At 40.3% G+C, this 22,420-nt stretch overlaps 1 protein-coding gene across 1 annotated transcript in view; it reads right to left on the minus strand.

Moving 5' to 3' along the window:
* Positions 1–18,732: 18,732 nt before the first annotated feature.
* Positions 18,733–22,420, minus strand: part of SEMA5A (sema domain, seven thrombospondin repeats (type 1 and type 1-like), transmembrane domain (TM) and short cytoplasmic domain, (semaphorin) 5A) — a 161,904-nt gene continuing 158,216 nt past the window's right edge. The window contains exons 16-18 of the mRNA XM_008578111.1: positions 22,244–22,413; positions 22,098–22,139; positions 18,733–19,903 (exon numbers count right to left, since the gene is read on the minus strand). Of these exons, the coding sequence (XP_008576333.1) occupies positions 19,784–19,903; positions 22,098–22,139; positions 22,244–22,413 (332 nt within the window). The 3' untranslated portion in view covers positions 18,733–19,783. The remainder of the gene's footprint in view (positions 19,904–22,097; positions 22,140–22,243; positions 22,414–22,420) is intronic.

Consider the following 22,420-nt stretch of genomic DNA (forward strand, 5'->3'; position numbering starts at 1 on the left):
CTGCCCTTCGGGACTTGCTCAATTCCTCCTTTTCAGGTAAGTGGCCGGCGATTCCTGTCTCACGGGTCACCCATTGACTAATGCCTTTCCTTTGCCTAACATGCACAACTGCTGACGGCCAACATCTGCCCTTTGGGACTTGCTCAATTCCTCCTTTTCAGGTAAGTGGCCGGCGATTCCTGTCTCACGGGTCACCCTCATGATTGCCACCGCAGCTTCACAACAACCTGAGGACACTCCTCCCTGATGGCTCCCCAGCGTCGTACACAGGACACTTAGCTCTTCCTCAACTAGTCCTGCACATCCAAGCACACTCAGCAAAAAGTGGAGTTGCTAACCAGTAAATAAAAAAAATTAATTCAAGACTCGCAGAGTCTTGGTTTTCACATAACTTAGATGAAGATTTAAACCATCAGAAGGCCATCTTCCTGAGATTGCCCCTGCCAAAAGATCTATGTTTAGGTTGAGCTGCTGTGAAAGGGTTAATTTTTGCTAAATGATGTTTATCCATGTAGATGCCCAGTGGTGAGATATTGACGCAGACAGTCTACCTGATTGGTCAAATGGTCTTTATTTTGTGAAGATGAGAAGATATGGAGGACTGAGAAGAAGGAAAGGGAAAAGCATCGATCTTGGGCATTTCCTTAAGGAATGCCAATCACGTCTTGGCACAGGCATTTGTTAAACTTATTGAAATGCCTCAAAATGTCTGTCACGCTGGTCCTCATCAATCCAGTCACTTCCCATGTGGTCTTGGCTTTCATAAAGGGGCTTTCAGGACCCCTCCCTCCAATGCAGTGACTGTATTGTTGTGCTCAAGGAAAAATGGTCCCACGTTCATTCTTCAAACTGCATCCAGTTATTTATACTGTTCTCCTGTGAGTCCAGAGTTCACTCATGCACACTGGCATCTCATGCCAAGTGCACATGCCAACATCTCTGACCTGGTTCACCTTGGAGAGAGTGGCAGGGAGGGGGTGTGTTGAGTAGATGTGCTCCTGCTGCTGAGGCTCTAGCAGACTCACCACTCTGCATCCCAGCTGTTCTGCAGGTGCTCCAGCCCTGCTGCAGTGCACCCCTGTGTCTTTCTTTCCTTCTTTCTCTCTTTTTTTCTTTCTCTCTCTCCCCCTCCCCTAATCTCCCCCTCTCTTTCTCTCAGTCCCACTTATGAATGAGGGCATGCAGTATTTCTCTTTCTGTGTCTGGCTTGTTTCACTTAATATAACTTTCTTCAAGCTCATCGATGTAACTGCGAATGCAGAATTTCATTCTTTTTATGGCTGAGTAACATTCCATTGGAATATATGCCATACTTTCTTATCCAGTCATCCCTCAATGGACATTTAGTTTGGTTCCATATCTTGGCTATTGTAAATAGCACTGTGATAAACATGAGAGTGCAGGTATCCCTTCGACATGATGATTACCATTCCTTTAAGTATATACCCACTAGTGGGATTGCTGGATCATATGATGGTTCTATCTGCAGTTGTTTGAGAAACCTCCATACTGTTTGCCATAACAGCTGCACTAATTTACAGTTCCAGTAACAGTATAGAAGGGTTCCCCTTTCTCCACATCCTTGCCAGCATTTGTTATTCTCTGTCTTTTTGATAGTGGACATCCTAACTGGGGTGAGACGATATCTCAGTGTGGTTTTGATTTGCATTTCCGTAATGATTAGTGATGTTGAGCATTTTTTCATGTACATGGTGGCCGTTTGTATATCTTCCTTTGAGAAATGTCCATTCAGCTCCTTTGACCATTTTTAAATCAGATTATTATTATTTTTTTTTTTACTGTGAAGTTGTTTGAGTTCCTTTAATATTCTGGATATTAATCTCTTGTTAGATGTATAGTTTACAAATATTTTCTCCCATTCTGTAGGTTGTCTTTTCACTCTGTTGATGCGCAGAAGCTTTTTAGTTTGATATAATACATTTGTTTATTTTTTCTTTGTTGCCTGTGCTTTTGAGGTCTAGGAAAATGTGGTATATATACACAATGGAATATAACTCAGCCATAAAAAAAAGAATGAAATTCTGCCATTTGTGGCAACATGGATGAGCCTGGAGAAAATTACGTTAAGTGAAATAAGACAGGCACAGAGAGAGAAATACCACGTGTTCTCACTCATAAGTGGGAGCTAAAAAAGAAGAAAAAAAAGGATGGAAGGAAATAAGGAAGGAAGGAAAGAAGGAGGAAGGAAGGCAGGAAGGAAGGAAGGAAGGCAGGCAGGCAGGCAGGCAGGCAGGAAGGAAGGAAGGAAGGAAGGAAGGAAGGAACGACAATCATAATAACATGTACTTTCAGGAGAGAACAGAACTATGGTTACTAGAGGTGGAAAAGGGGCAGGCAGAGGGAAGCTAGTAAGAAATTAGTTAATGAACACAAAGAATGACTAAGTCTTGTAATTATGAATATGCTAATTATCCTGATTTGATCATCACATGTTGTATACAAGTATCGATAGTCAACTATGTACCCCACAAATATGTATAATCAATTATGTTTCAATAAAACAAAAAAAACTGAGAGAGAAAAAAAGAAAGCCACTCAGAAGCAGAGCCAGGCATGGACCTCATAACTGATAAGGGCTGGTCTTGCTGCAAGCATTTGTTTTTTTTAAATGTTATTTATTTTCTTAATACAACCTCAGTTTCTCTTCCTGTCTCCAACCACAGATGCACTTTCCCAGGCACTGCCATACACCGTCCTCAGTGGGGCCCAGTGCTTCCCCTAGGAGGCTGACCTGAGAATGGCTCAGCCTAGTCCCAGCTCAGAGCATGCCTTCTCCAGTGCATCAGCGAGTGATTATTTCACAATCACCTGTCAGTTCCCTGGATTATGATCTACTGGGTTTCAGGGAGCCTTTCTGCTTTCTCCCTTGGGCCCCTCTGGAATAAACACCACTGTGCCCTCAGCAGGCTTGGCCTCCCTGAAACCTGTCCCATCCCCCAGGTCATCAGAGAACACTGTGACACCACCAGTCCTGCTGACCCCAGCAGCTCTCACTGTCAGCCTTCACACTCTAGGAACTGGCCATTCAATTAGACACTGCTTCCCCCTCATAGACCTTCCTAAAATAAATGGTGGCTCTTGCCTATCACTCTATGGATCAGATCCTTAGTTTCTTGTGAGGACATTAACAGAAGCTTTTCATATCTAGAAAATGTTGCAAGTCTCCTGAGCTTCCATTAGCCACTATGATGTCAACATTGAAAGTTCAGGAATATATTAATTTTTTAAAAATCAGCACTGTAAATTTTCTGTTTTAATTTAATCTCTGTTGGCTAAGGATTTGCTTGGCTTTTTTTTGTTAATTTTCTCTTGTTTCTCTTGATATTAGAGGTCAAGACTAATCATGTCCACTGGACTCACACTCTTTTGGGACTATCCCCCTTTTAAAAGCATTCCATTCCTCCCAGAATTTGCAATTTTTATACAAAACTAGTCAGTGACTTCTTCGGATGCCCTTGTCAGGATGTGTAGAGCAATTACCAGGACATCCACGGTGGTTTCTAGAGTCTGTTTATTCCTAAAAAAACACCTGCATGCTAGACAGACATCTGGTCGCCCCTACACACAGATCTGGACATTAGCAATTACCAGGACATCCACGGTGGTTTCTAGAGTCTGTTTATTTCTAAAAAAACACCTGCATGCTAGACAGACATCTGGTCGCCCCTACACACAGATCTGGACATTTTACAGCCCTCCTCTTAAGCCTCATCACTTCTACAGTGATGAGGACCAGTCTTGGGGTTAAATTAAGTCCTATTTAATTTCCCACCCAAGAACATGAAGTTCACATTTTACCAAGGAAATTTAAATACTGTGAGCTATTAAATTAGGAAATATCCTTTAAGTAAAGCTCAAGTTACCTTCCCCCTGGCCTTCATGTCATGTAGACTTGTCCAGTAGGCAGTAAGTCCCACATGGAGCTGCCCCTAGGACAGGTGTGGAATGAGGATCATGAAATACCACCCCTCACTGTGCTGTCTGTCCCTGCAGAGTTAGCATGGCTGATCCTACACTGTGCTATCACTGCTGGAGCCGACCTAGGAGGAGACACACGGGCATGCTGGACTGCTCTAGAAAGAGCTGCTGTCCGTGATTGGAGCCTTGAGACGAGGAGGCTCAGGTTTTTGTGCTGATCAGAGTGGACCGTGGCTGTCCCATGGCTTCCCACAGTACTGACTTGACAGCACTTGCACACAGGTCTCACAAGTCCTGAGTGGCTCAGGTGATTCCTCCATCAAGCATGCTCCTCCCAAGGAGCTAATCTTAAGGATGATATTACTCCCCAAATTGCTTTGTAGATTCAACACAATCCCTATCAAGATCCCAGCAGTATCCTTGCAAAAATTGACAAGCTATCCCAAAGAGTCATATGGAAATGCAAGAACCCAGAATAACTAAAATAAGCTGGAAAAAGGAACAAAGTTGGAGGAATCACACTTCCCTATTTCAAAACTTACTATGAAGCTACAGTAATCAAGACTGTATAGTATAGACATAAGGAGAAACATATAGGTCAATAGAATAGAATTGAGAGTCCATTTACAATCCATTATTTTTCAACAATGGTGTCAAGAAAATTCAACAGAGAAAAACAGTCTTTTAAAAAAATGGTCCTGGAAAATCTATATACTCACATACAAAAGAATAAAGCTGAATACCTATCTCACACCATATATAAACATTAACTCATGTGTTATAGAGACTTAAATGTAAGGACTAAAACTATACAACTCTTGGAAGGAAACACAGGTGTCAATCTTCATGATCTTGGATTGGGCAGTGTTTTCTTAGATGTGAAACTTAAAGCATAAGCAGCCAAAAAAAAATACATATAGATAAATTGGACATCGTCAAAATTGGAAACTTCTGTGTTTCAAAGGACAAATTCAATAAAGTATAAAAGACAACCCACATAATGGAAGAAAGTATTTTCAAATCATGTATCTGACAAAGGTCATGTGCTATACACTTCAGTCCAGCCCTCTCTTGATTGGGTCTGAGGGTTGGGGCCAGACGGCTTGGGTGGCGCATGTTTCTTCATGGGTGGGATCAGAGGGTAATTTCTCTTTTATGTGTACAGAGGTCAAATAAACCTAATATATGTTTTTTAAAAATCCAAAATATATAAAGAACTCTTACCACTAAACAATAAAGGTAAATAACTCAATTTAAAAATTGGTAAATGACATGAACAGACATTTCTCCAAAGATCATTTACAAATGGCAAATAAGCACATGGAAAGATGCTCAACATCATTAGTTATCAGGGAAATGCAAGGGGAACGGCAATAGTTACCACTTCATATCCACAATGGTGTTAATAAGCAAAAAACAAGAAGTTTTGGTACAGATGTGGAAAAACTGAAGCCCTCCTACATTGCCGGCAGCAATTAAAAATGGTGTACCCACTTTAGAAAACAGTGTGGCAGTTCTTCAGAATGTTAAATGTAGGGTTCCCATATAGCTCAGCAACTCCAGTCCTAGATACTTACCCAAAATAATTCAAAATATATGTCTACACAAAAATTTGTATGTAAATGTTATAGCAGCATTATTCATAAAAATCAAAAGGTGGAATAACCCAACTGGCCATCAACTGATGAGTAAACAAAATGTGGTATATCCATACAATGGACTATTACTCAGCCATCAAAAAGAATTAAATAATGCTCAAACTACAACATGAATAAGCCTTGAAAACATATTAAGTGAAAGAAGAAAGTCACAAAAGGGCACATATGGTTTGCTTTAATTTGTATGAAATGTCCAGAATAGGCAGATCGACAGGGACCAACAGTAGATTGGTAGTTGCCAGGGGCTGAAGAGAGGGGGAAAGGAGAGACACTGCAAATGGGCATGGGCTTTCTTTTTGCTTTGATGAAAATGTTCTGGAATTAGACAGTAGTGATGGCTGCACAATCTTGTGACTATCCTGAAAGCAATTAAATTATACACTAGAAATGGTAAATTTAAAAAATTACATTTGGAGAAAAAAAAGATGTAGCAGCTGGGATCGGGAGTATGTGTCAGGATTCCCATGAGCAGCAGAGAGCCATTCACCACTTTGTGTTGGGTGGTATGCAGAGAGGGCCAGCCTTCATGGGGTGGCCCTTTGTGCTCCTTGGAACAGTAGATGCAGCTCAGAGGACCCCAGCCTTATCAGATACACTTCATTCCCTGAGGATCTGATGATCTGGAATGGACCCTGCAGCCTTGGCCCTGGAGGGCCTTGGTGGTAATCAGTGTTACCCAATGAGCAATGCCTGGAGAAACCCCACTTCCTGATGGCCCTGTCTTCTTCACACCATGGAAGCTTTGCATCGTCTTTGGGTTCAGGGAGGAAACCCCAACAGTATCTGAGGTTTGATTTTCCATCACCTAAGGAATAATTTTAACTGATTCAAAGAGGTTAAAAATGAGTTATTTCTTGTATATCTGAATTTGTGAACTCAGTCATACTTTTACCTTTTATTAGAAAATTAATTGGCTTCCTTAGAATATGACAAAAGATTCATAAAACCTTTTAAAAAATGATCTTCCTTTGCACTTATAGCTATTAGTACAGAGAACAAAAAAAAAAAAAAAAGACACAAAATCCTTTTACTAGGAGAGTTCATTTTTGACTCTATTATTGCTTTTGCCAAATTATCAGTTTAATCAACTGGTTGTTGACCAATTTAAATTATATTTAGTAAGTTGTGTTCCGCCTGTCTCATCTGTCACCACTTCCCCCAGTGCACCCTATGACCACTTTGCTCTCCCTCCCCTCAACCTCTTGATGTGTTTACTCCACACTCATCTTCTTGTTAAATCTCAGCCCAGGAGCTGCCCCATCAGGGCTGTGTCCCCTGCACTTGCATGGCATTCATGCCTATGTGTAATGATCAGAGAGAGAGAACTCATGCCTGCCAACAGAGAACTTTATGAAATAATCAGAATTATTTGGTAATGCTTATCTTTCTGGTGTGCATATTCTTTAGACCTTGCCATTCTGTTCCATATGGAGATTGCTATCATTATCAAAAACAAAATTAGTTTCTGTGTCTTTATTTTCCTTCCCAGATGATCTTCACCATGTTGAGCAAAGCCAATTCCAGTCCTACCAGTCATCAATTAAGACTCACATTACAAAATGTTTGAATATTGAAAACATTGTACTTAAATGTGAAATAGTTATTACCACTAGACAACTGCATTTCTAAACTTTTATTACATTTTCTCCATCTTATTAATGATGATCATTTCAATATCAGGAGTTGACCCACTAAGTTTTATTTAAGAGAATGTGGCAGAGGAAAAAAAATTCAGAAAGATTTCTCACAAAGAAACAAATTAGCTTTACACATAAAATGCTGGAGCTTCAGGTAACAGAAAACCAGACCTGTGCAGGCAAGAATTAGGCACAAGTCTAATACACTTTTCCATAAAGGAATGATCTCTTCTGTCTTCTGAAATGAGGCATGTTTTACACTTTTATGCATTCACATGTGGTCATTTCTCCAGTCATAGATTTATAACATTAAAGTACAGAAAGTTGAAAGTTCCAATCATGATTAGTGATAGTTGTAGCACTTGCCTCCCCACCTGCTAATTGCAGTCATGAGTTTACTCTCAGACCTCCCACCGACCTTATACTCCTTATATGGAGCATATGTATTCCATCCAGGGCCCCACGGCTTCTGCAGTTACACATGTTAATTTGCAAAATTGGTTCACTTACAACTGCAGAGTCTAAAGAGAGAGAGAACTGCTCCCATGTAGAGAAGATGAACATTGATAGAGAAAATCCCTGAGTGATAATAGGAACCACCACCACCACCATTTATTGTGAACTGCTATACATCAAGCATGAAAGGTATATTTTTCAATTATATTACCATATACCTACTTCTTTGATGTTACTGCCCTATTTAAATGAGGTTCAGGGACAGGAGGTAAGGAAGAGATGTGGTTCTGCCATTTATCATTTTTTGCATCCCCACACTTGGTCAAGTCCATCTGGTTTTGAAGTCAAGCTGCCATTTTCCTTCCCTTTTCCACATGTCCATAAGAAGATGTAGGCTAGACAGAAGGAAATGCCATTTGGTAAAGCAGAATCTTCCTTTCATGGGAGGTTCATGAGTACATCAGATGTTCAAGAAAAACATGGCAAAGACTTTGTAATTTACCCAAATTTTCCAATTTTTGTTGCCTGATTTCATAAATTTTTCCAAAAGTTTAATTAGTGCCAAGCACAAGCAACACTACTACTTACAGCAAGAGGAGAAAGACAAGCCCAAGTCGTATGCCCTGTTATTAAAATTTTGTTAGTAACTGGCAATGTTTAGTTGTAGTGGGCTTATTCCCTGCCTGCATGTTAACTGCTGCTGAAAATCATCTTTCTGTCAAACAAGATGAGCATTTTACCTGTTTATAGGATTTACTGACTTAAAACACCAGGTCTTGATTTTAATTATCCAAACATACAGTCAGCCCTCCATATTCATGGGTTTCACATCTGGTCCTGGGAGTCAATCAAACATGGATGGAAAATATTTGAAATAAAAAACAATACAATAAGAAATACAAAATTTATAAAACAATGCAGTATAACAACTCTTTACAGCATTCACATTGTATTAGTATCATAATTAATCCAGAGATGATTTAAAGTATACAGAAGGATGTGGTAGGTTATATGCAAATACCATGTCATTCTGTATTGGGGATGTGAGCAGCCATGATTTTGGTATTGGGAGGTGTCCTGGAACCAATCTCCTGCACATACCCAGGGACGATGTAGATGGAGTATGTGTCAACAAACTACATTGTTGAATTATAAGTGCCAAGACTTGTGACAGGACAATCTCCAACAGGATCGCACTCTTTTTCTTCTGAGAAAGGAGCACTAAGTCTGGATCCAGAAATGTATTTTAGCCTCAGGAAAGAGAGTAACTGGAAACTGATTGTTGTTTTATCTTTTTCTTGGTGAAGGGTGGAAGATGAGATATGAGACGCTGGGTAGGGAGGAGGAGTGAGGTGGGATATGAAGCAGGGCTGTGCATTTCCCCCTGCTCCATTTTCTAACTTGATACCAAATTTCGGGCCACCAGGTGATCTTTGATCTAAGTTAACTGATGATATTATGGGAACTGTGCATTTGCTATGTCCTCCCCAATCACCTGCATTTACTTCCTTCAAAGAAGACTCAAAGCACTTGGGAGAACAGCCATTTACAGGACATGGAACACTTCTTAGCACAGTTGCAGAACACTGGAGGCTTCTCAACTGCCTGTGGACACGTGAATGTCTTGTTCTGCCTTGTTTACCTATAGATATCTCTAGATTCTAGAATAAGAATGGAAAGACCTCCTAAATGCAGAATCAGGACATGTCTTTGAGCAGAGGAAGTTGGATAAATGTAGTATAATCAAATGGTTTCTAAAGAGCTCATAGAGTTGAGAAATGCCACTGAGATTCTGGCACAGGAGTTTGAAATTCACTTAGTTATTTCCAGGAGGAGGGAACTCTGCAGAGGTAGAGGCTGGAGAAGCACTCTCTGTGAGAAGCTGCCAAGCTGGATTTGAACCTTCCCAACACTTGCTTGTAGTCCTCAAAGCGTCCTTTACCTCTCTTCAAAATAAGAGGACTTAACCATTACCACTTTGTCTCAAAATAACCTCATGCTATAAGAAAACTCCATTGTTCCACGAAACTCAGTTTCTTAGGACTTCTAGCTAGAAAGGAATCAAGAAAGAAGGGCAAATATATTGGGTGGTCAAAAGAGAGGATGGTGTGTTTTGTGGCACTGGGTGAAGGAAACCCCACGAGCATGGTATTGCCTCAAATCCATTCCTTGAATGGCTATTCCCTTATGGCAGCCAATTCCTCTTTCTGACGGGGATTTTCTGCTCAGTTAGTTGCTGCCATCACCACCCTTCTCTCAGGGAAGGGTGAGGCCTGGCCCCCTGGGGAGCAGGACCTCAGAAGAGGCACAAATAACTCATATGACATGCATGTCCTTGCAAAAAACAGGAAGTGACTCAGAGCAGTATGAGGTGAAAGAGAGGGAACAAACTGAAGAGAAAGAAAAAAAATGTTGATGTCTTCACTGAGCTTTACGTTCACAGGAAACACAGCCATGATGTTGCTTTGCCTCACATGGATTTGTCACCTCTCTTCCCCGGGTGACAGAGATGCAAAGGATTACTCAAAGCCCATTTCTCCTGAGCAGTGAGACATCCCGAAGGGGTTAACTTCCTGGAACCCTCAAGAAAGAGGCATTCCTCCTCAGGAAATTAACCCTGAACTGGGGTTCTGTGTCAGTATTTACTCTCCAGGCCACAAAGTTACAGAAAAGGAACGTAGGTGGAGTTATGGCTAAGTATAGTTTAAAAATAGAAGCTGGTAACATCAGTGAAATAACAAAGTGACATTCTGTAATGCAATTTGCAAAAGGTTAAGTCGATCCACCAACAAAAGCTTGTTCTTAGCAAACATTTTCTTTCCCTACAGCAGTTTCATTAGTATGTTTACATAACAATTAAGTAACTTGTCTGTCCTTAAGCCAGCAACTTTGCTGTGTTACAATTCTGTAGCCACAACAGAGACTTTAGCCTGTCTTTTGCAAGCTTAACATTTCTATATGTAATTTTAAAAAATTAGGTTAAACCTGAAACTACAGGGCTTTGGAAACTAGGCACTGTGAAATACATTTGCTTTATAGATGTTAATATACTCCACACCGTGAAACTATCACTGTGATGAACAACTGACTCTCAGGCAAAGGCTATTACAAATGCCTGATATGATTGAACCCACGTATGTTCAGAATTAAAAATCACAACTCAACAGTTTTATATGTATTCCATGGTAAGATGTTTTCAAAATATTAACAGCATTTCCTCAAACTACGGACGAACTCATAGTTCCTGTGGATTGCATGAGGAACAATTTTTTAAAGGATTATCTTAGAGCTTCATTTCCTCTGTTATGCTTTTAGTAGCGACAGTCTTAAGATCTCTGCAACAGCCAGGACATCTGTTTACCAAATGTTCTCTTGCTGCTTTCAGTCCAGTTCTTGCTGTGATTGTAAGGATGAGGTGGGAGCTTCAAAAGCTTCCAAGAAAAATGTTCACCAAGTGGATTCATGAGAGAAAAGCAATTTCAGACATCGTTCTGTTTGATTTTACCAACAAAATTGTACCTACTTGAAAAAAAAAAGCCAAGAATAATTTTAGAGAGTAATACTGTTTCAGATATTATTTTAAAGACAAGTTCCTCTTATACTAAATATCTACAGTTCTACAGTGAGTACATTAAATCATTTCTGCTATTTTTCACAAACTGGGCTTGAGGAGACACTTTAAGGGGAAAATGACATTATATAATTGAAATCAATCCAGAAAGATATTTTAAATTATATTTCAATCTTATTTTTTTTAAGAGTAGATGAGATTCTAAGATGACTTGGATAAATGAGTATTGTGCAAAACCATCTAAATATCAGAATACATATTACTATAATTATGAGAGTTCAGAAAAAATTTCAAGAAAGAAAACTGTGTACAACACTTACTTATTACACTCACTTTCCAAACTACCAGCCAAATATAGTTTTTTTTTTTCATGAAATGCCTTAAAATTTTAATATTTCATTACTTGGGGTTTTAAAAAAATAGCTTCATCTTTATAACATGTTTCATTAGTTATAGGTTTATATAATTTTATTTTATCATGTTAATTTTGGGCCTCCATACTGAAAATGGATTTTTTTCAGCTTTTGGGTCAATTTAAAATATACATATATAAAATAATTATACACATATATGTCTATGTATACATATGGGTATATGTATTGGATACATAAATACACACATACACATTTATATATATATTTTTAATGGGATCACGAATATTACACTAGGCTCTCACTCAATAGAGTGGATTTTCTGAGTAAAGCATCTTCTAGCTGCATTCATGCTAACAGCAGTTCATTCAAGAAGAACAGAAATGCTAAGAATGGAACGTGGTGTGCCGGAGAGTGGGGAGTATAGTATAACTCAATACGCCATTCATCAATAGGACCCGATACTAACCCTTTGTAAATGGAAAATCTGACTGGGTTCCTGGGTCAGTCACTGCCTAGTGCCCTGGAAATATTCCTAAAAGTTCTTCACTTCATCATCATGAAGCTGGGTGACCCTGTCCTGGCCACTGCTCAAGAAGCCTGAGGATTTGAATATCGAACAGGAGCGTGTTATGTGGTTTACCCAGGAGTTTGTCCACCCTCCCACTCTGACGAAACTCACTCTTTCCAATACTGATTGTGCCTGAGCACATCTTGGGAGATAGCACATTTTGAAGCTATGCAAAGAAAAATGCCACTAGAGTGTTTCCTAAATGATAGGATTTATTTCAATGCTCACATACAATTGAATGAGACAAACTATTTACATAAAACATAAGTACAAAAAATATAATACAATTTATACTGTACATAATCAGGGTTCTCTTATTTTGTCCCCAGAAATGTTGGCAGATAGAGATAGTGAGGAGGGGGTCGCTATGAAAAGAAGGCTGCTGAACTCTCAGTGGTACTCAGGATCATTTTTCATGAATTGTTTAAATAAAGATGAGTAGGGTTAAGATAAAGAAATTGGCAATGCACCAAAAGCAGTGAGTTAGCATGACATTCTCACTTCTGTAACAATCGCTAACTTTATCTTAAAAACATGTTTTTCCCCCCAGAGTTGAGGCTTGGAGCAAGTGAGTTGGTTTCCGCTGGTTGGTTGGGTCCCCCCCACCCCGCCCTTTCTATGGTTCCCATAATTGATCCAATGAGGCAGGTATTGAGCTCCCTGCCTGGTTCCCACAACCGGTGTCTTAAACTGATTTTTGAAAACTGTGTACCTGTAAGGTGTCATTAAGCAACAATCTGAGCTATAGACCTGCACAGCTCTCAGGGAGCATTTAAGACCAGTCTACTGATAAACAGAAAAGATAAAAGTGATGACAACTGAAAATTTATTTTGCACATGTCTAACAAGAAAGTTTCAAAGGAAGTCAACTGAATGTAAGGACTGAAAGAAAGCAAACTGAGCCGGATGCCCGGGAGGAAATGGCAATTAGCATTGCAACGGGCAACCAATGCCCCGCTTTCTCATTCGAATGAAGGGGAAATGTAAAGCTATGTCATTCTTTAAAAAGCTTCACTATATTAATATATGATGCCTTTTAAAAATTAATCTTAAGATCAGTAACTTTCTGCAAGTCTACTAAGGGCTAAAGTTGGCTTTGGAGAAGGTTCAATGAAAAAAAAGAAACAATCCCAGATAAGTGTATTTTGTATCACAAAACAGGCAACAGCAAATTAACAAAGAATGAAGCATTTAACATTTCATAACATCTTTAAAAGTCACATTGAACGGCATAACAAAATTTTTTACACACATTTGAAGAAGCCTATGATGGATGAATTTGTGCATGTTCTTTGCAATGACGTACAGTTTCAGTGGCAAATCCAGTGCTTGGATGGGAGGTTCATTCTGTGCTTTCTTTCAAAGTGCAGAAGGTCACCTTGCTTTTGGCCAACAGTCATGGCATAATGGAAAAACAATCAACTTCAGCAGAGAAAACACTGTTAACTTTCTTACCTCAAATTAAGAGTGACAACTTCTGTGAACTTGTGAAGCAGTCTTGGCATTAATGTCAAACAAAAAAAAAAAAACAGGTGATATCCTAGGTGGTTCTCATTGCACACTCACCATCTCTGTGCCAGCTGTCGCCAAACTTACCTGATTTCCTATATCTATGGACTTGCCTGAAGAGGAACAGAGACAAATACCTCTAACTGCTACAGGCATCACATTGACATTCCTACTACAGAACAAACACCGTGGTGTTTTCTGAGACATAAAATAAGAGTGGTGTCAGTTTCTGAAGGCTGAGCCTGGGTTAACCTCAGTTCTGAACACACCCTTGCACTTAGTCAGGTACCACTTCTTCAGCAGGGACAACAATCACATCTAAAGATGATGTGCTTCTTGGTCATTTTCTATTCCTGAGTTCTAAGAGGCATATAAGAATGATTTCCTTTAAAGTATAACCAAACAATCCTCTGCTTCTAATTGGAACTGATAATATCCAGGTGAGATGATAAATCATCTTAAACAAGGCACTAGCAACTTTTCATAGGAAATTAATCTGCACTTACAGAGAGGCAGCTAAACATGGCCTCTTTTTAGCAATGACAGAAGAATAGTTTCAAATTTCCAGAATCCAGATTTTGCTCGCGCTTGTATTTACCTAACATTTGGACTATTTCACATTAAATTGCCAAAAAGCTGAGAAAGAACAAGACCATGTTTGAACTATTGGCCTTAGACTTCTGACTTAATATGAAGAAGTGGAACAAATTTTCTTGCCCGACCTACATTTTAGTTCAAGAAATGCCGAAGAGTGATTTTCTACCTCTGCCTCTTTCCTTCCAGGTCTGAACATGTCCTTGACTAGTTCCATTGTGTCAACACATTAAAACATGCTTGCTGAGCAAGAACCAGAATTGACTCTGATCATGGGTAATAAGCTTGGTTTCTTTCTATAGCAGAACTAACATGATCTTTCAAAAAGACTACATTATGAGACAGCTTTCATTAGGAACTGCATACTTTGCACCTGGCTCTAAATTCAGTTTTGATGATGCTCTAAGTCACTTCAGAGTGTGAACTATATTTTCAGAATAGAACAGATCTCCATTCCTGATGCTCCTGTTCCATGTACCAAATTTCAGATAATGCAACACATGAACATTGAATGAAACTTTGATCCATCTGCTAAAAAAATAGTGTATAATGCATCTTTAATATTAAAGTCCATAGCAAAGGAATATGGAAGAGTCATTTAAAACATCACTACCAATAGTCTAGCATTACACCTTGTTCATTATTTTTCAATTTCCAAAAGAGAAAAGAAGCAATAAAGCAATATATTTTCCTTTATCAGGTTATCAAAACAGATAACTCAAATGAAACTTCTTTAAATCAACTATAATTAATGACCTCAATAGGGGGGAACAGCAGAAATAAATTCCACAATAGTCTCTGGTCTCCAAATATTTTCTCTTACATGGCAATATAGTATGCATGGTGTTCCCTTTTGTGTATTTCTTGGGTCAAAGGGACTACTACTCTGGGTTCTCCCATTTCACACCCATTGCCTAAAGAAGCGGGAGTCTCAGAATGGCCTCTAGTGTTTGATAATAGTCATAGGTAATCATAGGAAATCAAATATTGGCAATGGATGTTCTGGGCATGACGAACACCATCTGTGAATTCATTTGTATCATAAAAAGAATGGCAGAAAGTTTGCGAATGAGTTTATTTAAGGTTATCATTTTAAAGTGAGACCTTCATGGAAATTGATTATTGGAGCTTTGAGACTTGGGCACAGACCTGTCACTTGGAAGACAGCTGCTTTGTTGCAGATGTAGCTCATCGTATCAGCCATTGGTACCTACTGCCTCTGGTTAGATGCCCCAGAGCTGTCTTCTGAGACAGACATGCTGAACTCAGTGGAGTTACCCCAAAATACCACACACGAAAACCCTACTGAAGTATGAAGACATACTGAAGCTAAAGAGATTTGATGGCCCTGGGGCAAAGTTGATGAAGAAAGTGACTGACGGTGTTGGGGAAATACTTATGATTTTTTCTAAAATCCAGGAAAATATTGTAAAGAATCCTAAGGATATATGTAAATTCGAATACTATCAAGGCTGCATTTTCAGTGTATATTAAGGAGGTATTTATGAAAAACGATTAGCTGTGTGCAGACTTGATATTTTTAAGATAAAATTTCCTCTGCTATTCAATTTCATTCTAACATATCCCCTTAGGTAGCCACTTGGGGACATGGAGTCCTCTGTGCTGAGACTTTGTCCCTAACTTTGAAGGCATGACCCACTAATTCTACTAAAGATTCCACTGGAAATAGGCACTCAAATAGCCTTTGACTCCCGTGATTTTCATGCTTGTACAGATAAAGAAGGAGATAAGGACACCCTTGTCTAAAACTCCTCCACTGTGGCAGTTGACCACAAAAAATCCAAGGACCGGACCCACAGAACCATGCTTGTGGGTCATGATCCCCACCAGGGACCAACCATAACACTCACTCACGGGTGACCAGGTCCCCAGCGTTCTTCATCACCTACTTATCTGACTGTTTCCCACATTCTCTTCTTTTCTCTCTAGCATCACCCTGACTCAATGGGACCAGACCCCTGGTTCACCCCAAACCACATGAACGGACCCTTCCTAGGGACAGAGGTTTCTCCACAGCAGGGATGCCCTCAAATCCATTCAGTTTGTAGTTCCTCTTCAATTCCTTTAGAATCTCTGCCTAACCTTCCTCATTCACAAGAAACCCTCTTTTCCCCCCAATGTTAATGCTAATTCTAGTCAGAATCCACTTGAATAGGCTGAGTGAAACACTCCTACAGGAGCAGGGTTGTTTAGGTATTTTAAGCACCAGTAGCACAGAAATATGCTAACAGTGAAATGGGGAGTTTTGGAAGGAAATGCCCATGAGTCTGGTGACTGTGGCTCTTCCAGGTAGTGGAGCCTGATCCAGTGTTCCCAGAGTTCCTTAGGATTCACTAACTCCATGTCATTCAGAGGTGACAAAGCCCTCAGGTTCATCAAAGTCACTGATCTCTGAGCCACATGCTGTGCAGAGTGTGGGAATTCTGTTCTCCTTTTTATAAAATATTAATGCATTGTAGGATCCATATAGATGGTGACTAGTCTAGCCTAGAGAAAAGACCCTGATCAACACTGAGAATCACTTCAAAGAATTTAAATGTAAGACTAAAGCCAGTTTCCCAGTGAAAACCAGCCAAAGTCCAACTGTATTCAGTAATAACTATAGAAGTTAAATACTAATTAATGTCATTTTACATCAAGTTCATATAAGTGCAGCTTAGAAATATTACTGCCTGTGCTGCTTGTACCAAAAAAAAAAAAAGGAAGGAAGGAATAAGGAAAGAAAGAAGGGAGGGAATAAGGAAGTGAGGGAGGGAGGGAAAAAGGACAAAGGAAGAAAGGAAAAAAGATAGAGAATAAAAAAGTCATCATTCAGGAATTTTAAAATGTGACCCACACGGTTTCGGAAGGAGTCCCAAACATCCCGGCCTACAGGAAAGCTGCTTTACAAAGGAGGTTCCAGTAGAGGTGATAGACACCGCTGTGTAAGCGCCCAGCAAGGGTTCGTGTAACAGTAAGGAGATGTGTAGACTGTGAAGCCGGAGCAGTAGCTACACAGTGATGAAAACAAACGTTACTCCACACCTGTGTACAATACTTAGAATATAGCTAAAATTATTCTAAATCAGCTGCTATTCTGTTAGGTGCAACAGAGAGAGACAGAACAAGTTTCCTTTGAATAGAGTGTCAGGGAAATAAGATGAGGGGATTTTTTGCAGTGCTAATCTCTTAACATTTAAATTATCAACAATATGAAAATTTTGTGGCGGAGAAAGGGTATTTCGCCTGGTCGTTGTGTAAGTTTGATTAAAGACCAGCTTGCATGTCATTTAGAAAGCATTTCCCACCAAATCCAGTGATACATTCTTGAATTAGTATCCTGTTTCCCAGGGGAAATAAAATGATCTTGTAAGCTTAGAAAATATTGTGGGGGCTTGGGGGTCGGTATTAATACAACAGCTAACGTGCCACACAGTGAGGGTGTTTTTTTCTTACAAGAAAGTCATGAGTTCAAGAATCTGATGAAAATCCAATGCAGGAACAATTAGGAAATGATCTGGCTAGATTTCACCTCATGAGTGTGTGCTTATAGACTGAGAACTCTTAAAGTGCATGCGGGGAAGGCAGGAGGTGCAATATGTGGTCTCCACTGGGAAGACCCTGAAAGTCATTCCTTTGCAATCTAACAGATCCCTCAGAGCCCACCTGGCAATTTAATTTTAATAATTTTAATACAGAATAATTACAGCATATTTGGGTATGTGAATATTTTGAATTCGAAAATATTCATTATTCAACACAGGATTTTCCTAACACTTTCTGAAACTATTTGTTTAACTCGGATAGGGTGAAACACATACCCTAATGAAATTCTATGTTCCTCATTACCCAAACCCTATATTTTCACAGATCTAAAAGTTCATTTATCAATAAGAACATGTTTTAATGTCTACCCAGGCCTTTATCACAATGTCTAGAGGCACTGGATGGACATTTTCAATCTTCTTGTTATTTTCAATAATTATTCAACCCACTACCATATGTTATGTATCAGTCGTTTGCGAGTAATTCTTTTCGCCCCAGGGACTTCTATGAATGATGTTATAACACTCTGAAATGCTTATCAATAATCAATGCTGAGACCACGGGGATTATTCAGAACCTTACTTCCAATTACCCTGACTCTTCAAGGTGCATTTGAAACGCTGGTGCTTCCATGCAGGGAGGAGTGGGATTGGGTGGGGTTGGGTGGATGGGAAGGCAGCACTAATAGAAAAGAAAAGGCACCAGAGCTGGATATCTCCCTCTCCTGGCCTGGAGGCAGCAAGTGACAGCTTGGGATTGGGGTAGCACTTCATTATGGGCTGCAGTGGGCTCCAGAAAGCCAGCTTTACACATCAGTAATGCTCTTGATAGGGGCTGATGGCCACACATTAGTTATATCAGACAGATGGAAAACAAAAAGTTGCTTTTCATTAAACGTCAGTTCCTTTAATACTTTCCATAACACGGAAAATTTTAAAAGTTGTTTTTAGTTATAGTTCAGTACTTTCAATACTTTCCCTAATTGGCATCATAAATGTTCAGGATTTTTCTTTGCAGGAAGAGAGGAGGTGTAGTCTATCCAACTGCTAAACAAGTGGTTATTTACAGACTGGCTCTTCAGGACATTAGTATGGAGCAGACAGGTGGGCTTCCAGGCCAACAGCATGGCACGGAGCTCCCTGGAATACCATGAAATACGAAAGTCAGAATAAGGCTAGTTTTGCAGCAACCTACAGAACGGGTTCACACCTCGTTGAGTCTGTGCCTCTGCTCCGTGTGTCCACCTCCACCAGTGATAACACAGTAACTGTGTCAAATCCACAGTGGGGTGGGCCACACTCAACCCTCACCTCTGCAGGTGCAGGCCAGGTGTAATCCCTAGGCTTCCCCCGGCCACAATCATTCTATGTCCAAACACAAGATGCTTCCGAGAATCCATGTATTATCCAGATTCGGTAAGGTGAAAGATTCATGGTGAATAATTGTTTGGCCACGTTCGTTTTCTTCATTTTATTAAATACTACAAACCTATGCACTCTTGTGGAGGTGGGGGGGACTCTCAGATAAAGTGCCTATTTTCTTGAATTAAAAGATCATGGAGATTTACACTCAAAAGCTATAAGATGTGCACATTTCTAAAGACTCCTTCCCATGTGGGTGGCATATTTATAAGATAAAGCTCAAGAAAAAAATGGACTTGTTAGAGAAACGGACTGAACACAATAGAAAACCTCACACTGTGACTCATTCAACAATAATCAAAACTTGTAGGTCAGATTTTCAGGATGTCATGTTTACATTTTTGTTGCTTTTAAGGACATGTATTTCTGGCAGCAACAGGACATTTGCAGCTTGAAATGAATGTGAAATGTATCCAAACATCATCTCTGGAGCCTCAGAAACATGGACAGTCATGGAGCACAGGACTTGAGGAACTGAGGATTTACAAGAAGCCAAAAATAGAAGAGCTTTTAATACTCATCATAATTATTGAGATCTGTAAAGTAGGCATTAGAATATGTCTTCCCAGTGAGATGTGGGTTGAAGTATTTGTTTCTTTCCTCTAGAATCAAGTTGTTTTTGTTAAATGCCTGTTAAAAAAAAAAAAAAAAAAAAATACTCCATAAGTAGTATTTCAGAAAGAACAGAATTAGGGGACTTTTTATGTTGAGTTTGGTCTCTCTCCCAAAGCTGTTATTTTCCAATGTGCTTCTCACTGACTGTCTTTCCCAGACTCTTTGCCTCCGGGAGGACTTGCCTAAAAACTAAAATGAGGTTGGCAGTTTTTGTCTTCTGGTCTATTTTTGAACTTTAGTCAGGAAGTTTCTGAGATAGGCAGAAGGTTAGAAAACCTACATCTAAACCTCTAGAAAACCTAATACTCTAATGATTTCATATTAACAGACACTTTGAATGTTACCACATACAACTGGGTAGATATTTAAGTAGTTTTCAGACTCCATGAACAGGTGCATTTATCAGAGACCTGAGTCAAACTTCAGTAAATGCATTAGATTTCAAATGCCTTAATTCCTTTTCTTCTGCACCTATCAGAGGTGACTACTGTAGCCATTTGTCACAGATGCCTTTACTCATTACTAGTCATTATATTCATTTGTGATTTTAAAGAGCTAAACCATGCCAGGTAGGAATTCTGAGAGGAACAAAATAAAGATGAAGGGGTAGGCAGAGGCCACCTGTCCAGAGCTAGTGTGAGCGAGATGTTAGGAGAGGGTTCTAGAAGGATTCATTAAAGACTAGGCAGCTGTCCATGCCCTCAAAGTCCTTTGCCCTCATGGCAACAACATTTCTGATTATCTTAAAAGTGGCTACTGGATCTAAGTGAGAACACAAGGCCAGCTAAGTTACCTTCTGATGCCTGAAGTAACCATGACCACAGATAAGCCGATGTGCTAGAATCACTCTTACAGGAGCCCCATTCTTGGCTTTGGAGGTTTGTTTGGTGGGGTTTTGCTCATAGAAGCACCTCGCTTTTCTTCTAATATTCTGGGGGATCATTTCTGAAAGGCTACTGGGGGCATGTTGTTAGTTTCTGGGAGTAGAAAAATAGGACACTGGGGCTCCTGGGACATAAGATCTTCCAGCACCTGAAATCGTAAGGGCTGAAGATATTCCCTATTCTCACATTAAGAAGGAAATTTGATTTCAAAGGAAACCATCATAACAGAAGCAGGGCATCAAGGGAAACTGCCAATAGGAATATCAAAAAATCTCACTCATGTGGGTAAGAAGGGAGGTTAGGCATGATAGACAAGCCCCTGACCTTCTGTGTAGACACGATAAGAACAACAGCTACTCACTGCTGGGTGCTGGGCCTCATGTACACTATACAACTTAAACCTCACGACAATGATATGGCAGTATGTATTACTACCCCCATTTTAAAGACAAAGAAACTGAGGTTCAAAGAAGTAATTTGTGCTTTGAACCACGATGCAAAATGCCTCAAATAAAACCACATTTATTTTGCCAGGCTGTGTTGGAAGCATTTCATATAAATCACCTCATTTATTTATAGAGGAGAAAACGAAAGCTCAGTGAGCCTGAGTAGCTGGCATGCATTTTCCCAGCTAGGCAGTGTTGGGACTGACTCATGAACCAGCTCTGTCAGGCACAAAGCTGATAGCCTTTCCACCGCTTCTTCTTTGGAACATGAAGGAAACTGGCCATTCACTCTGAATCCCTGAGTCAAACACCGGATTAACCACCTCTTGGGGAAATTAACAAATACCTCCCCCCACACCAGTTACAGCACTTCTACATCACGCAAAGTCAAAGAGCCTTTGTTATGTCTGAACATTGTTTGAAGACAGTATTTATAACAAAGCAAAAAGTTTTCTCAGGACGCCCTCCTGGTGGTGATTCCTGAAATGTACTGGGACATCTGACTGGCACACCCCGGTCCCCATTACTACCGCCCAGTTGTGTACAGGTCCTCGGCCGGACACTCTTCTCCACTGCAAGATCTCTCTTTGGATGCAGAAGGAACAGGTAAGACAGAGCTGGACACCGGCCAATGGGCAAATAGCCATATCCTCCAGCATTTTAATTGTTGTTGTTTTCATGTCCCTCTTTAAACTTACACTCCCAGCATGAGATGCCATCTTTCCATAAATTAAAAAAGGCGGTTCATCACAAGGGGAACCCCTCACCCTATCCCCAACTCGGTCACCAGCGCCACCACCACTGAGCTTTGCTAGCAGCGCTGGGCTCCACCTGCCGTCTTTGCACACCTGGCTGCAGCTGCAGCTGCCGATTCCTCACCTTGATGGCCTCCACCGAGTCGTACTTGTCCAGTTTGTTGATGTGGTTCGTTATGCTGGTGTTGAGAGGGGCAGGCGAGACGGGGTGGATGACAGTGGCGTCGTGGGATTGCTGCTGGTAACGCTGACAGTAGGTGTACATTTGATGTGGTTCGTTATGCTGGTGTTGAGAGGGGCAGGCGAGACGGGGTGGATGACAGTGGCATCGTGGGATTGCTGCTGGTAACGCTGACAGTAGGTGTACACGAGCAGGGTGACGAGGCAGCCGAGGATGGAACTGCTCAGCCCCACGGCGATCATGTGGAACATGTTGAACTCTGGGGG

This window comes from Galeopterus variegatus, unplaced genomic scaffold, assembly GCF_000696425.1.
Source record: "Galeopterus variegatus unplaced genomic scaffold, G_variegatus-3.0.2 Scaffold1632, whole genome shotgun sequence".
Classification (NCBI taxonomy): Eukaryota; Metazoa; Chordata; class Mammalia; order Dermoptera; family Cynocephalidae; genus Galeopterus; species Galeopterus variegatus.